This window comes from Vanessa cardui, chromosome 4 (genome assembly GCF_905220365.1).
Source record: "Vanessa cardui chromosome 4, ilVanCard2.1, whole genome shotgun sequence".
In the NCBI taxonomy this organism is placed as follows: domain Eukaryota; kingdom Metazoa; phylum Arthropoda; class Insecta; order Lepidoptera; family Nymphalidae; genus Vanessa; species Vanessa cardui.
Window position 1 is genome coordinate 9,883,238 of NC_061126.1, and position 14,160 is coordinate 9,897,397.

Consider the following 14,160-nt stretch of genomic DNA (forward strand, 5'->3'; position numbering starts at 1 on the left):
CGATGTGCTCATCCGGCAGCCAATAGCAACCATAGCATATCTTCAGTTTCATAGTATGTATTGTGTGTCTATTATTAGCAAACATTGTAAGGATCGAATCAATGAAACTCGGTACACTGATATTGGTAGTTCTATTTATATATATGGTTATCAGTTCCTCATAAATACATCCGTCATTACAATAATTCTACTCGTTAAAGTTTTCATGTACCCTTCGATAGAATGCATTTCGGAAATCAAGTTCTCATATCTTGTTTATAATGTGTTTTTTCAGAACAGTTTACCGCTACTTTATATCTTGTAGGGGTAAAATAAAAAAGTAGCCTATTTTAATACTTGGGCTTTAAGGCTGCACTGTACAGCATGTCAGTGAAATAGGTTCAATGATTTAGCCGTAAAAATAACAAAGACGACGACGAACGATACGAAAATAAAATATAAACAATACAATAAACTGCATCAAAGTTAATTCCATCCATCCATCAGCCCATTTCCGTCCACTGCTGGACATAGGCCTCTTCAATTGCACGCCACTGAGATCGTTCTTGGGCTACTCGCATCCAGCTCCAGCTCAAAGTTAATTACTAAAAATAACACTAAATTTAGAAATGGAACTGTAACAATAAGGCGATGTGTTGTATTATTAATGATCCTTTCTGTACATTACTCCATAGTCCATGTGTATCAACTATCAACATAAAATTGGACAAAAACATAATTTGGAATAAGACTCGAATATTTGAATTGTTCGTTCGATTCGGCTTTTTCAAAAAAGCAAAAGCATTTATTATGAAATCATACAGTTTTATTCACGGGCAGTCATTACTTTCATTTGTAGAAAACAACTCCCAATGATGAGATGTAAGTCAAGCATAGTGGTATTTTAATTAAAGTTTTTTATGCATTATGCTGAAGATGACTGTATGCTTTATAAAGTACCGAGATACATATAAGGTAGGTTTTGGATGAAGAGATTAAGAAACGGTTCAAATCCAAGCAAGCACTACTAAGTTAACACGTGCTTAAATTGTAATGAAACCTCATGTGTAAAATTATTTGCTTATTCTGAAAATGAAATAAGCACAGATATAAAATAAAACTAAGCTATATAGAAAAGACATTTATTGAACTTTGAATTACAACAGCAATGGTATAAACTGTCATTTATTATACTCACTAACAGACATCAATCAAACTTTAGTATTATAAATACATTGGGGTTCCGTAATGGCTTTGGTGAAATTTTACAAGATTTTTATAAAAGGTTTTCTCATCTCGGCAATTCCTTTTTTTTACAAATAAAAGCTATAATAAAATTTACAGTTAAATACAAATTTTCGTTCTATTTATCTTATGTAACTACTATTGTTCAATAAAACGCATCCTTCAGAGGACAGCTTGGCCAACTTTTAATCGAGTACCAACAGTTTAATTTGCGGTTTCGGAATGTGTTAGTAAACGCAACCTCGTCTCCGAGAGCCTCTAGTAAGATATAGTATCGACTTTTCCATACTGGTGATATATTAATTTTACTTCATTTAACTGAGTTCAATATCACCACAACATTAGTCCTAGTATCCTACCATAAATTGTAACAAACAATAAATTAACAAATAAATATAATACATAGTTTATAAAGTAAAACTTTGAAAATATTTTACAACAGATATGCAAGAGTATACTAAATCTCCTACACATGGGTTCTTGCAATAATGTACAATCGGTGATTGTAGCCCGGGCATCGTGCTTTGTGGCGCACGACGACAAAAGCTAACATTAAATTCAATAAATAATAGCATTATGCAAGTTTTAACATCGAGCTCTGGCAATTTCATATCAAAATTATATCGACACTGCATCAATATAACTATATTTAAACACGTTTTTAAAACTAGCATCTATCACATATCAATTATGATCTTTTCAATTTGTTTACGAGATTAAATAATACATAAGAATATGAAGCGACACCGAAACTTAATATTCATAGAAAAAAAAACAAAAATGACTTTGAATACAATGTTGTATGCAAATTACATCTAAGCCATTGCGTTAGATCAAGATTCATTTAAATTTTCTTCGAAGGCACTTAACGATTTGAATGACCATGGATTCAGACTTTTAAAAATAAAAGAACTATTGCTGTGTCCTGTTACACACGTAGTGATTATTAAATGTGCATTTCATTAATCAACATAGCTGTTTTTACATTAAACCGATTGATAATTAGAGTATCATTCCAAGACCGAATTACTGTGACTTTGATTATATTTCAGACTCAGGTTTCGTGGTACTGCAGGGAACGACTTACTGGACAGATCTATTTGTACGCCATTTCCTGTTTCAAGAGGAACAGTCGATCGACTGCGACGATTTACTGTTTTTTGTTCGCAAACGTCACGTCAAAGGTTCATCGCGCTACCTGCCTAAGTATGAGGTACGTACCTTTCGTATGCTATTTAAATTTTTATCAATTTCAATGTTTATGAGATAACATTTAAATTTCAGGATTATCTGATAATAGTATTCATATTTTAGTGCTGTGATAATGATATAGTATCGTATTATCATATTTTAATTTTAATGATTACGAGTAACTAGATAACATTAGTTTTTCATTTAAAACAGACACTGAAACGAGTATAAAGCTGGTTTTTAATAGGCAGTTAATAACATAATAAATACTTTATTGATAAGACTGAATTATATTATATTATAATATTATTATAATTGTAAACAAGTTATTACATCTTAATTCATTTTGTTCTAAATTTGTTCGTACTATATTAGCCGATAGACAGCGCGAGCAGCTAGCTTATAACACATGTTTTTTTAGAATCCAGGTCAGATTAAACAGATTATGCTATCTAATTGTTACTCGATATCTAGTGCCTACGTATGAACAATGGAAAATTGTAGTTGTCTTGTTAATAACACTACATTAATGTTCTAATTTATAAATTCATTTATATAAAAATACTTTCGAAATCAGTAAATGATTTGTGCACCTAATGTTCCCAATATCCTATAATACAAATAGTAGTGTTAACCTGCACGAGATTCTCGAAGACCCTCGCGTGTCGCGCGCGGTGTCCAGGGTACCGATACGAACTGCTTGATACGAACGATCGCCAATGTTTATAGGTTAGCACCATTTGGATTATAGATACTATATTCTATTAGAACAATCTTTGGATATACAAAAAGTTTGCATCGATAACAGTTGTGTATTTCATTTTTAAACAATATAAAAATATCATTTCTTACAATAGGATGCAATTACAATTACAACATGAAAAATGTACAATGCTGTTTACTTGTCTAGACGCACCACCTCGCACACTCGATACACCGCTCAGAATATTCTCTCGAACTCTCACTCAACGCACATCAAAAACTAATCACAGTATATTTTGTTAATAAATATTATTTTTTTTTAGTTAGACTCGAGACTGTTCAATAACCACTTATAAAATATACAATTTATAAAACAAAAAAATTTACAACATTTGATAGTACGTAATTGATCGATTATTATTGTTCTTTGTCAAATGAAAATCGAATCTTAAATCTATTTAACAATAAAAGCTTATGAAGTCGATTAAGAATAGTTTGCAATAGGTATAAGGTTATCACATTTGACACACAGACCGCACACGGTTTCCAAGCTTCACCGGCTCACCCGCCGCCCGGTCGGCCGGTTTGTTCGCAGACGGACGTGGAGGTGTTTCGCAAGGACTCCAAGAAGCTGCCCATCGGTGACCCGGAGATCGACTGGGAGGAGACCGTCTACCTGAATCTGATCGTGCACCAGTTCGACTACACGCTCACGCTGGCCATCTGCACGCGGACCAGCCCCAAGGAGCTGCAGGTGCTGAAGCGGCACTCCCAAAAGGTGAGCGTCATACGCGTTCCGGTGGCGGCGACGATGGGCGAGCGCGTCACTAGCTGAGCCGGCTGAACAGCTTGGTGCGTGGCCAGGGCAGCGGCCAGTCGTAGCGCCGCGGCACCGGCCCGCGCACGTTTCTCTCCAGGTACGTGAACAGCCAGTACCACCACTCACGTTGTATCATGTAGTGATTGTAACCGTTGCCGCTGCGATGCGGGGTAACGAGCAACGAATGGAACGTCCAGAACAATCGCGTAGTTACGTAGTACGCGATTACAACATCTACCGTGTAATGACCGTGCGCCAGCAGCACAAACGATACGCCGAGAAGAGCCGAGCCCCACATCGCCCAGTGTACCGGCCATAGCTTTTTCGGTGAGTATTCTGCAACGATTAGGTAACTCAAAACCAACACCATCGTATGTCCTGAGTATATGTAATCTCCACAATAAGTATGCTTTCCGTTTATAGACAGACCGAAGCCCGATATCAGGTAAAACATTCTTCTTATAACGAGCAGTGGTGTTGTATTGTTACTTTTAGGACTACAGTAATAGGTGGTACTGGAAACAGGCAGTACGGTCACAAACATGGTGACTGACCTATAAAGATACAGTAGACCGATTATGAAGAATAGTCGTCGGGCGACTATAAATCGATGTTTATGGAAGACGACGACTAACATGGCAACCGTCGTAGATATCATGATCAAGTACTCTGACACAGCTAGGCCCCAGTCCCGCGCGGTTATATTGTCGAGCACAATATCATTCAGTGGTGGCGTTGTATTTCTGTCTGGAAGCCGCTCGTGTACTAATGACAGCGACATCATATTAACACATACGCATATAAATAGGAAAAAGAAAGATAATATTGTCTTCCATATTTCTTTCGGATATCTTTCCTCGCGAACTGTGCCGGGAGGTATCTCCACCATGAAATCACCGGCATGAGCGCGCTGAGGGGAGTGATCTTGATCTGGATCAGACTCATCGGTAGTAGGCTGCGGCGCGTCCGTCTTGACGGTGCGTGCCAACAGCGGCTGTCGCTGCATCAACTCCGCTTGGCTCGGCATGTCTCTTCTGTCGCTTTGGCGTCCCGATGCGTTGTTGTTTAGGTCATTCCGTTTGAGGCGCGCCTCAAAGTTAATACCCTTGATTTCCTCACGCGCGGTGTTGGTTGCTATGTCAACATGGCACAGCGGCGGAGGCGTAGGTGGCGAGGGCGGCGAGGGCGCGCACGGCACCAACGCTAGCTGCTTGGCAGGTAGCTCATTGGTAAGGTATACGCGCACCGACTCGACCAGGGGTTCCGCAAAGTTGATCTGCTTGGGCGGTGAGGGCTCCTTATCCGGGGAGCGTGCTGAGATCGTCATCCAATCACCATTGGCTTGTATTGGACCTGAAATTGAGATAAGGCACATTTACAACACCAGTTTTATATGTAAAGAAATACGAACAGGGAGTAATATTATTTGTTATAATTTGCTATAGTGCAAAATTCTGCTCACAAAGAGTTAATACTTAAAATTTAGCTAAAAAGACAGATGAGTTTATTAAAATTTACAGCAACAACCGGTTTATGAATTTATACTAACGCTTATAGTTATTGTGTGTGGCAATGAATGATATGAAGTTAAACGTTAAATGTAAACATAAATAAAACTGAATCCATTATGTCGTTGATATATTTGTTTTGTTCTTCAAAACATCATTACGAGTTCACCATTACAACAATTAATTGAACTTACATCGAGCAATGGAGCATCGAGCTTCGTATTTTATAGTTAATTCTAGATAATTTTTTGTTGTAAACAAATGAGAGAGAAACGGGGTGAACAGTTCAAAGACCGTGGATACAAAGCACGAGGGGCGCGCGGTGGCCGTTCTCCTTTGTGTCATTTGCTAATTAACGATTGTCTGTTAGTTTGTTGCGGGTCGCGGTGCATCGGGCTCTGCACGTCCTACTCGTAAACGGGATGCATTCGCGAAACGGACGAATATAGATCAGTCAAAACGACAGATTTCTCTGTGCATGTGTGCGATATGCTCGTTTAACTTCACAGTGCACATGCATCGCGGTAGAAAGCGCACGGAAGTTGCATAGTGTACACTATCGGGACTCACTCGATCAATGTGCGAGCTGTCATTCCGGCCGAGCGCGGCTCTTCATCGATTCGGCGTGTCGATAGTCCTATGCGCCCGATAGAAAGCCAGGCCTTACTCGCGTCCGGTGAATTAGGGATAAACGAGGTCGCTTCTTTACACTATCTCATACACATCACTTTTGGCATGCGTGGAAAGCGCTCCGAGTCGAGCTTCACTGGTCGAACTTCACTCACACTGTTGCACTGCGCACTGTATCGCGGCCCCAGTCTCGATGAAAATATTATTTTATTCGACGGGCTGCGCGGTTGCGAGCGAGCTTGTATGGTGACGGCCGCGTACTAGAAAAGATGTAACACTGGTTGGCTTCGGTACGGCAGCGGCGGCGCTCGTGTGCCGTCGGGTCCCTTCGCGCACGCTCGGCTCAATGGGAATGATTACGCGGGGTGACGTCACCGACAGGCGCTCCCCTCCTCGGCCCCGCTCGGTTCTCTTATACCGGTGACTAGCGGCCCTACTACGTGACCGCGGATGACATTCACGTACTGGTATCATTCATATTCTATCATTATTCTAGAAAAAATTTAATCAAAACTATAAATTAATATAATGTCGATTTAAAATTTCGTTTAACATAGAATGCGCATAAGGATAATTTAAACGCAAGGATTAAATAATAATTATGAACAAATAATTAGGGAACTTTACATTTAGTAAATAGTTAAATGACTCTTAATTAAAAGAGGTAATTAGTGTTCCACGACATTAATAAAAATGTAAGTAATTATTTCAATTCTGTGGGGCTCTTTAACAATGTGAACTTTTGCTATTTATTGAAATTTCAACGGAAAAAATGTTATTTAATACCTTATTGCATAACACTTCATATGAGCATGTATGTACGTAAAGTAAATTAAACAATCTTTAACATAACCTTTTATATAAGTTAAAGATTTATGACATTCCTATGTTGCAGCATAAGGAACCCTTAGAAACTTTGTCACTGTCTGATTATCTTTCTGCCTTGTATCTGTGTATCAGGTTTCTCTATGTTTGTGTGTGTGTGTAAGAGAGAGAGAACACGCAATAATTTCCACTTATTATAAGACATGAATTAATGAAAATTAAATGTGTGGTGTTAAATGTGTAAGTATTAGGTACATTAACAAGAACCGATGACTTTATTTCGGCTTTATAGAAATAATAAAACTATTTTAAAACTTGTTTTATGTCCCTACTGATGTTATCTATAAGGATACCAAAATTGAGCTGAATCGTTAAACTCGTCTTCTAGTTATTTTGGTTATTTCCGATATATCATAAATATATTGGTTATTTATTTTTGAAACAAATATAAACATTACATTTTCAGTAGAAACACGATCGAATTGTTACGATTTATAATATTTTATAATCTATAATGTAATAAAAAATATTAACCGGAAAGTGGCGACTTTTTTATCGATTTGAATCGAATCGATAAAAAATTGAATTGAGTCTCGCAATAGATAGTATTTAATGGAATATTAATTACTAGATATAGATACTAGAATTGTCATTATGTAAAGATTCAGCTCATTAATTTGGATACAAGGTTATAAATTGAATATTTTTAATATAATATGGTAACTTCATATCAATAGTCGTGTAGTCTAATGATGAGTAATCCGAAATAAAATTAAATTTACAGATATTATCTGTTACGGTCCATCTTTAATATGTATTATATATATGTATCACGAAGTACGACAACATAGAATATGAATCTCATAAAACGAAGAACTAATTAATGGAAACGATTTAGATAACACTGGACTGTAAGTTTATATCAGTTGACCAAAGATTCTTGAACTAAGATAGATATTATATAGTGAATTACTCGCTGGAAGCCGGTTTTGATACCGGCGTGTACCGGCTTTTACGCCCGGGTCTCCGCCCCCGCTTGCCCAAACTTACGGAATCTCAACGAAGGTCATATTGTGATGACCCGCGAATGCGTAAGAATGTGTCAACCGAATATGGAATGTTTTCGTATCGATTCCTTCCAATACTTAGTCATGGCTTTACTAAACTAAATTTACAAGTACCTCGTAAAATTTATCTGCCTGTGGGTACTAAAATAAACCAATGAAAGGCTGTTTTTGAAATCGATTTCGCTATACAGTCACTTCCAAACTGTACTTTTTTTTATCTCAGTAATGTGCTATGTCAAATAAATGTTCCCGATTGTAGCTCAAAATGAGTTTACTATTGAAATTTAAAGATACAAGTAGTGTATTGAATGGGAGTGTAATAATTAAATGATGGAAGCAGAAGCGTAAATTGTGGAAGAATCAATGATCAATTACGATCAATTGACAACGAGACCCGGGCGGTGAGATCGTGCTTGACTAACATTGATTATTTTTCTTCTATTTAAGGACATCTTCCTCACAATAAGAGTAATTATTTTTGTATGATTGTATGCTTGTGTATGAATTTTACCATATCAGTATCGTCGACTTCTCCCTCGTAATTGTGGATTTGACATATTGATCGACAAATGTATGATATAATTTTAATAATTCTCATACGAAATATTCATGCATGGTCTCCACTTAGAAGAAAATCAGTAGGTTACTTACATTTGGCTGCATTTTACTTTTCTAAGCTATTCTTATGATCCTTGTTCTTAAAATCATAAAGTTTTTTACATTACACCTAACAGCGTAGAACACAATTCATAAATTGATATTAAAAATCGATGTGAACTACATAGCATGCAGCAGTTACGGTTTACACGTCTAGACACATTTTTAGTATCGTTTGACGACATTATGACTAGTATAATGTTACAACTGCAACCACTAAACAAACCAGCTCGATATGCAAATTATTGACTATCAAACACGCCATTAAAGTCCTTATCTTGTAAGCGGGGATGGTTCAGAATGGCTTGCTAGGTTATGTTTTAGATCCTGTTTGTATAACGTATGATAAAGAGCGCATCTAAGAACAGTGATTAAATGGATAGCTTAACTGTGTAGGTGTTTATAAAATATTTACAACGTAGAGTGTTATCTACAAAGAAATGAAAATTATTCTTTAATTTTTTTCAAAAACAAGAAATATATTTTCACACATTTGTTTCACATACTGTAAAACTCAAGTCAATAATTATTATTGAAATTAACATTTTATGGAAGCATATTATAAATTATCTGTGGTACATAGTATGCAATAAAGTCACTTCCCGGCGTTTATACGTTTAGATCTATTGAACTACGTAACGTTATTTTTATACTGTTTTCATAAATACACATAATGATTCAAAAGGTTGGTTTATATGTATAATACATAGATTTATAGTGGAGAAGAATCGAGAAAACAAGATTTTCTTTTGTTTTGTTCTTCAATCAAAAAATTGTTTATATAATCCTAGTGTGTGATGAATCGTTAAGTTATTTTAGTGACGTTTCATTTTAATTTACGATGTATGAGTTTCAACGGTGTTTGTCGACTCGTTCGATATGTGACCAGTCTCTGGAGCCAGCTCAGAGCTTCGCGGTCAAGGTCGAATAGCATCTCATTGTGTAACAGACGCCTCTAGTCCCGACCGGCTTCATTATCAAACATCGCTTTATTAAATTTATCTAACGGTATTTTCAAATTGTAAATTGTATGCATTATTTCGTACTAAGAATATATACAATAGCATAAAATGAACAAAAAAATAATATCATAATAATAACATAGAAAGTATGAGAATTTAGCCAACGTATATCGTAATTTAAATGTGTATAGTTTAATAGTCGAACGAAATTCTTACTTTAATTCTACCCGCAATAGTTAATACGTCATAAATTACGCAACTAAAGGAAACGCAAATATACGTCTAATTTTAAATTCATTTTTTATAATTGTTTTTTCCTGTAACGTTAATTAGTAGAGTCATAAGTAAAAATATAATACATATTAAACATATAATCTTATACGTACTCGATAAATCATCGTACCGTTTTTAATAAATTTCGTTTTGCTTTTTTGTTCATAACGAAACATATGAGAATTTGTCACTATATGTTTTATTATATATACAATAGGTCCATTTATATAGTCCTTGATAAAAATAAACCTAACTATTTTCGCTTTAGTGTAGAAAATGATTACGTAATGATAATGGAGACTTGACAACAAAAGCTCTAATGAAACCTTATGAATCCAATCTGTTGCAATTGCTAAAAGAAACCGTACAAATGAAATCCATTCTCAATATGAAAAAACTATGTAATCGTGAATCCTACGTTTTCATGCAAAGTCATTTGTTACTTGAACAAGAAAGACAGTGAATCGATTGTAATATCTCATACAATACTTCTCAACTTCCACAACAATGGACGAATACGCCACTCGGAAAATATATTTGTTTCTAAAGGACAAGTTAAATTATATGAAGTCCGTTTTTACGTGATTGAATTTATTGTAGGTATGCGACGATTTATAAATAATTTTGTATCATTTTTTGTTTCCAACCACGCTTTTGCAATTTTATTAACTGTTTTTAGTTTTTGTTTGACCAGAAAACCTTGCTTAGCTAAAAATTGTTTGTTCTTCAATTTTCCTTGAAGAAAAAAATCTCTTGAATTCGGTATTGTTCTCATTGTTCTAACTTCTATGTAAGCCTGTATAAAAAGTTATTGTGGTGTCACGTTTCAACTCCCAAGCATCGTTGGATGCTTAAACATTACTGTTTCCGTTCATTTTTTATTTAACTCGTAAAGACCAAATCACCGTGTGAAATATAAATTGTGACCATGTTCTCACGTCGATAAAAATAAACGCTTGGAACTTTTAGCGTGTTCATATTCAATAATATCTTGCATTATTGTATGCTGGAAACCTTTGTGATTACAGAAAACGTACTCTAACCGTGTAATATTGTTTATTATTATATAACAATTTTTAAATAAATTATGTACGCATAGAAAATCTTATCTGAGTTTAAACTATCGTCTCAAAAATAATAAACAAAAGAGAATAGATTATATTCGTGTCGTTTTATTTTAAATTATCTACAGGCACTAAAACTTTTTGCTTATTGGTTAATTAAGTGTTAGTTAGCTTTTCGGATTCTGTCGGTCGGTCGGTTTTAACAAAAATCAAAACAAAATTGTAACGATGAAGAGTGTTAAACGATTAAGTTCGAATATGATAACAAAGAAACACAATAATTGTACCTACACGATCTATTAATATAAACATATTGTTTCTGGATTAAGTCCAAAATTAAATTGTTGTCTAATCATGTGTTTTTATAAGAAAGAGTTGTTTTGCGAGGTGTCATTGACTCCTTTGATATGTCATGCTTCACTGTCGTTATGTATGCTTACTTTATTAGTTGTCCTGGCTAATGAGCTCAGGGCACCTTTTTACACAATAAGGATTTCTAATACTTTCTCGACATACTTTTTAATGTTTTGCCATTTTATTATCATTATAGTAGATGCCTACGGCTTCAGTCGCGTTTTAGGGTGTTAGTTGTTATGTGTTAGGCAAAAAAAAGAGCCTCTGTCCTTTCTTGAGTTTCAAGTGTGCTTCATCCCAAATTTCATCAAATTCCGTTCAGCGATTTGGTCTTGGAACTCAGACAGACAGACTTTAGAGAGAGTTACTTTCACATTTATAATATTAATATAGTATATATATAACATAGATTGTTTATTCCTCAATGTGTGCTATTAATGTAAATGATATGTATTGAGTTCAGCAGACGAGTGATTCTCTGGTGCACTTTGGCAGGTGTACGCGTCTCCGAGCCGGCGCAAGATGGACACGAAGGGCGAGGGTGAGGAGATGACCTACCCGCACATTTGCTTCATGGTCGATAATTTCGATGAGGTAACATGCATTACAATTTTGTCACTATCACTGAACTGAAAAAATCACATGATTTTCTTAAAGCCACCATTTTAAAGTACATATCATACGTATTAAAATGATGTGTCCATCTTGTCTACTATTTATGATACACGGGTTTCTTGGGCACGTGTTTAAAAGACACGCTATATTGATTTGGCAAACGAACGGTAATAATAAAAAAAACATATAAGGCACCATCAATATTTACGCCAAAAAAAATTAGTCATACATTAATTAAACATAAGTGATCTAGATAATATAACCACAGAAGGACAGGCACAAGTTTCTTTTTTTTTTAAACTTTCACGTCTGGTATGGTTTTTTTTTAAACTATATAAACATATAAAATATATTAACATATAAAAAGTACAGTTTATAATAGTAATCTAAGAATGTACCGGATTCGAGCGGACGTGATAACGGTTATTGTAGTGCCGGCGCCGGCGCATATTTTGTGGAGGGAGGGGTGGTATATATCGCCTATTGATATGTATACAACAAGAGTAAAACGATCGCTATTGAAACTTTGCAGATTGTAAATAACATCCAGTGCATATAACATGCTGACGGTACGATATATTTATAGCTAAATCATTGTGTTGTTTTGGTAACGTTACAACTTACAATGTACTATAGTTTTTCCTAAACATTCGGCTCTAAAGATCATCATCAATGATGTTGTAGTAAACAAATATGTTATAAACGCGCAAAAAGTGAAGACTAGAAAACGTCCTAATTGGGACGTTCGCCTTTAGTTGTTTTACGTAGTAATACGTTACAATACATCATAATTACGTAGTAATACGTTTTGCGTACCTAATTAAAACATCTAGTTATCCTTTTTACGTATTGTTTTTATCAAGATATCCTTTTTACTTTTAACGAAATGTAAAAATAAACGCTGCCCGGCGCTGCACACTTTTTTCTGTAGTTCTGTAGTACTTATATTTTTATGCATCCGTAATGTGTTCACCAACGATATCTCTAGCGAAAGTAAAAGACCGTCACGCGCTGGTTGATCATCGTCAATGACAGACGCGTTAACGATCTTACAAAGGCGGTCATCTGTTTTTGCTACACTTGCAGTTCGCAAATACCTACATCATATTTTTACATTATACCAGGATCAGTAATTTAATTTCCGGATAATTTTGCTTGATGATAAGAATTTATCAATTTAATTATTCGATAATGTGATTACTTTTATTATTTAATGATTATTTACAAGTATTTTAATTGATTTTTAGTGAGTCATGTTTATAAGATACGATTCTACTTAAAATTTTCAATTTTTTAATATTTAATTCAATTAGTAGTCTATGTAAAAATATAAGAATATTAAAATACAAATTTTCCTTTAATGTTTAAGAGCTGTGGACGATAGGTCGGTAGGATTTAGTCCATATTTTGATTTTTAGTTTGAATTTGGTCGCAATAAGATATAAGACAATAAAAGGGTATTTGTTTAAATAATGCGAATATTTTAAAATGTAAAGTAGTATATTTTCAGCCTCGTTATCTTGCCGTTTGCTCCTATAGTTAACTAAATGATCTGTAAAGGTGGATGAACTTGACCGATTTCCGCGCCATTGGGCCTATTATTTTTAACCGACTTCGAAAATAGGAGGAGGTTATTTGTACGACACATGTTTTTGTTTTAAAACGATCGTGTTTTAAGGTCCTGCTTATTTATATTTAATTCTACCCTACGGTTCGGAAAAAGGTGGATTTATTTTCATTTATTGGAGATATAAATATCATTTTCTTGTTAAATTCTTGTCAAGGTCAATGCAATGATTTCCAAACCGTATTTGTGGCGTAAATGTAGATACATAAAAACCCGACAGCATTCTTAGGCTGGTGTAAATTAAACCGGTATTATAATTATCTATTAGTTTGCGGAAATCAAGACCTTGTGACCATAGTTGGGTGCGGCAGCTTCACTGTTCGCTCTGGGTGTATCATCAAGATCATGATCTGGTTCTCAGTGTGTCCTTGATAATGCACTAGCTGTTCTGGTATTTTAGATATAATTTCGTGACATTTATATAGCCTAAAGGTTAATATTGTAGTATTTTAAATTATTACATAATAGTTTGGTAATGTTTTTGCATTCTCGTGTACACGGTCTTAAAATTTTTAATTGCAGCAATTTATTTTAATTTTAAATAGCTCTCTTTTTCTTTCCTTATAAAACTATTCTTACCTTTGTTATGACTATTTTTTAATACAGTTTAATATAGAAACAAAACTTCTGTTACTAAACTA

At 34.9% G+C, this 14,160-nt stretch overlaps 2 protein-coding genes across 3 annotated transcripts in view; one reads left to right on the forward strand and one right to left on the reverse strand.

Moving 5' to 3' along the window:
- LOC124544115 (uncharacterized protein KIAA0930 homolog) overlaps positions 1 to 14,160 on the forward strand; it is a 37,389-nt gene that overhangs the window by 3,206 nt on the left and 20,023 nt on the right. Inside the window, exons 2-4 of the mRNA XM_047122559.1 lie at positions 2,277 to 2,437; positions 3,713 to 3,895; positions 11,773 to 11,871. Coding sequence (XP_046978515.1) covers positions 2,277 to 2,437; positions 3,713 to 3,895; positions 11,773 to 11,871 — 443 coding nt within the window. The remainder of the gene's footprint in view (positions 1 to 2,276; positions 2,438 to 3,712; positions 3,896 to 11,772; positions 11,872 to 14,160) is intronic.
- LOC124544114 (phosphatidylcholine:ceramide cholinephosphotransferase 2-like) overlaps positions 3,748 to 14,160 on the reverse strand; it is a 91,224-nt gene continuing 80,811 nt past the window's right edge. The window contains exons 1-2 of one of the 2 annotated variants that reach the window (XM_047122558.1): positions 6,016 to 6,403; positions 3,748 to 5,290 (exon numbers count right to left, since the gene is read on the reverse strand). In XM_047122558.1, coding sequence (XP_046978514.1) covers positions 3,945 to 5,264 — 1,320 coding nt within the window. In that variant the 5' untranslated portion in view covers positions 5,265 to 5,290; positions 6,016 to 6,403 and the 3' untranslated portion in view covers positions 3,748 to 3,944. Of the gene's footprint in view, positions 5,291 to 6,015; positions 6,404 to 14,160 lie in introns of those variants that run through there. The other variant, XM_047122557.1, reaches the window with a different exon arrangement.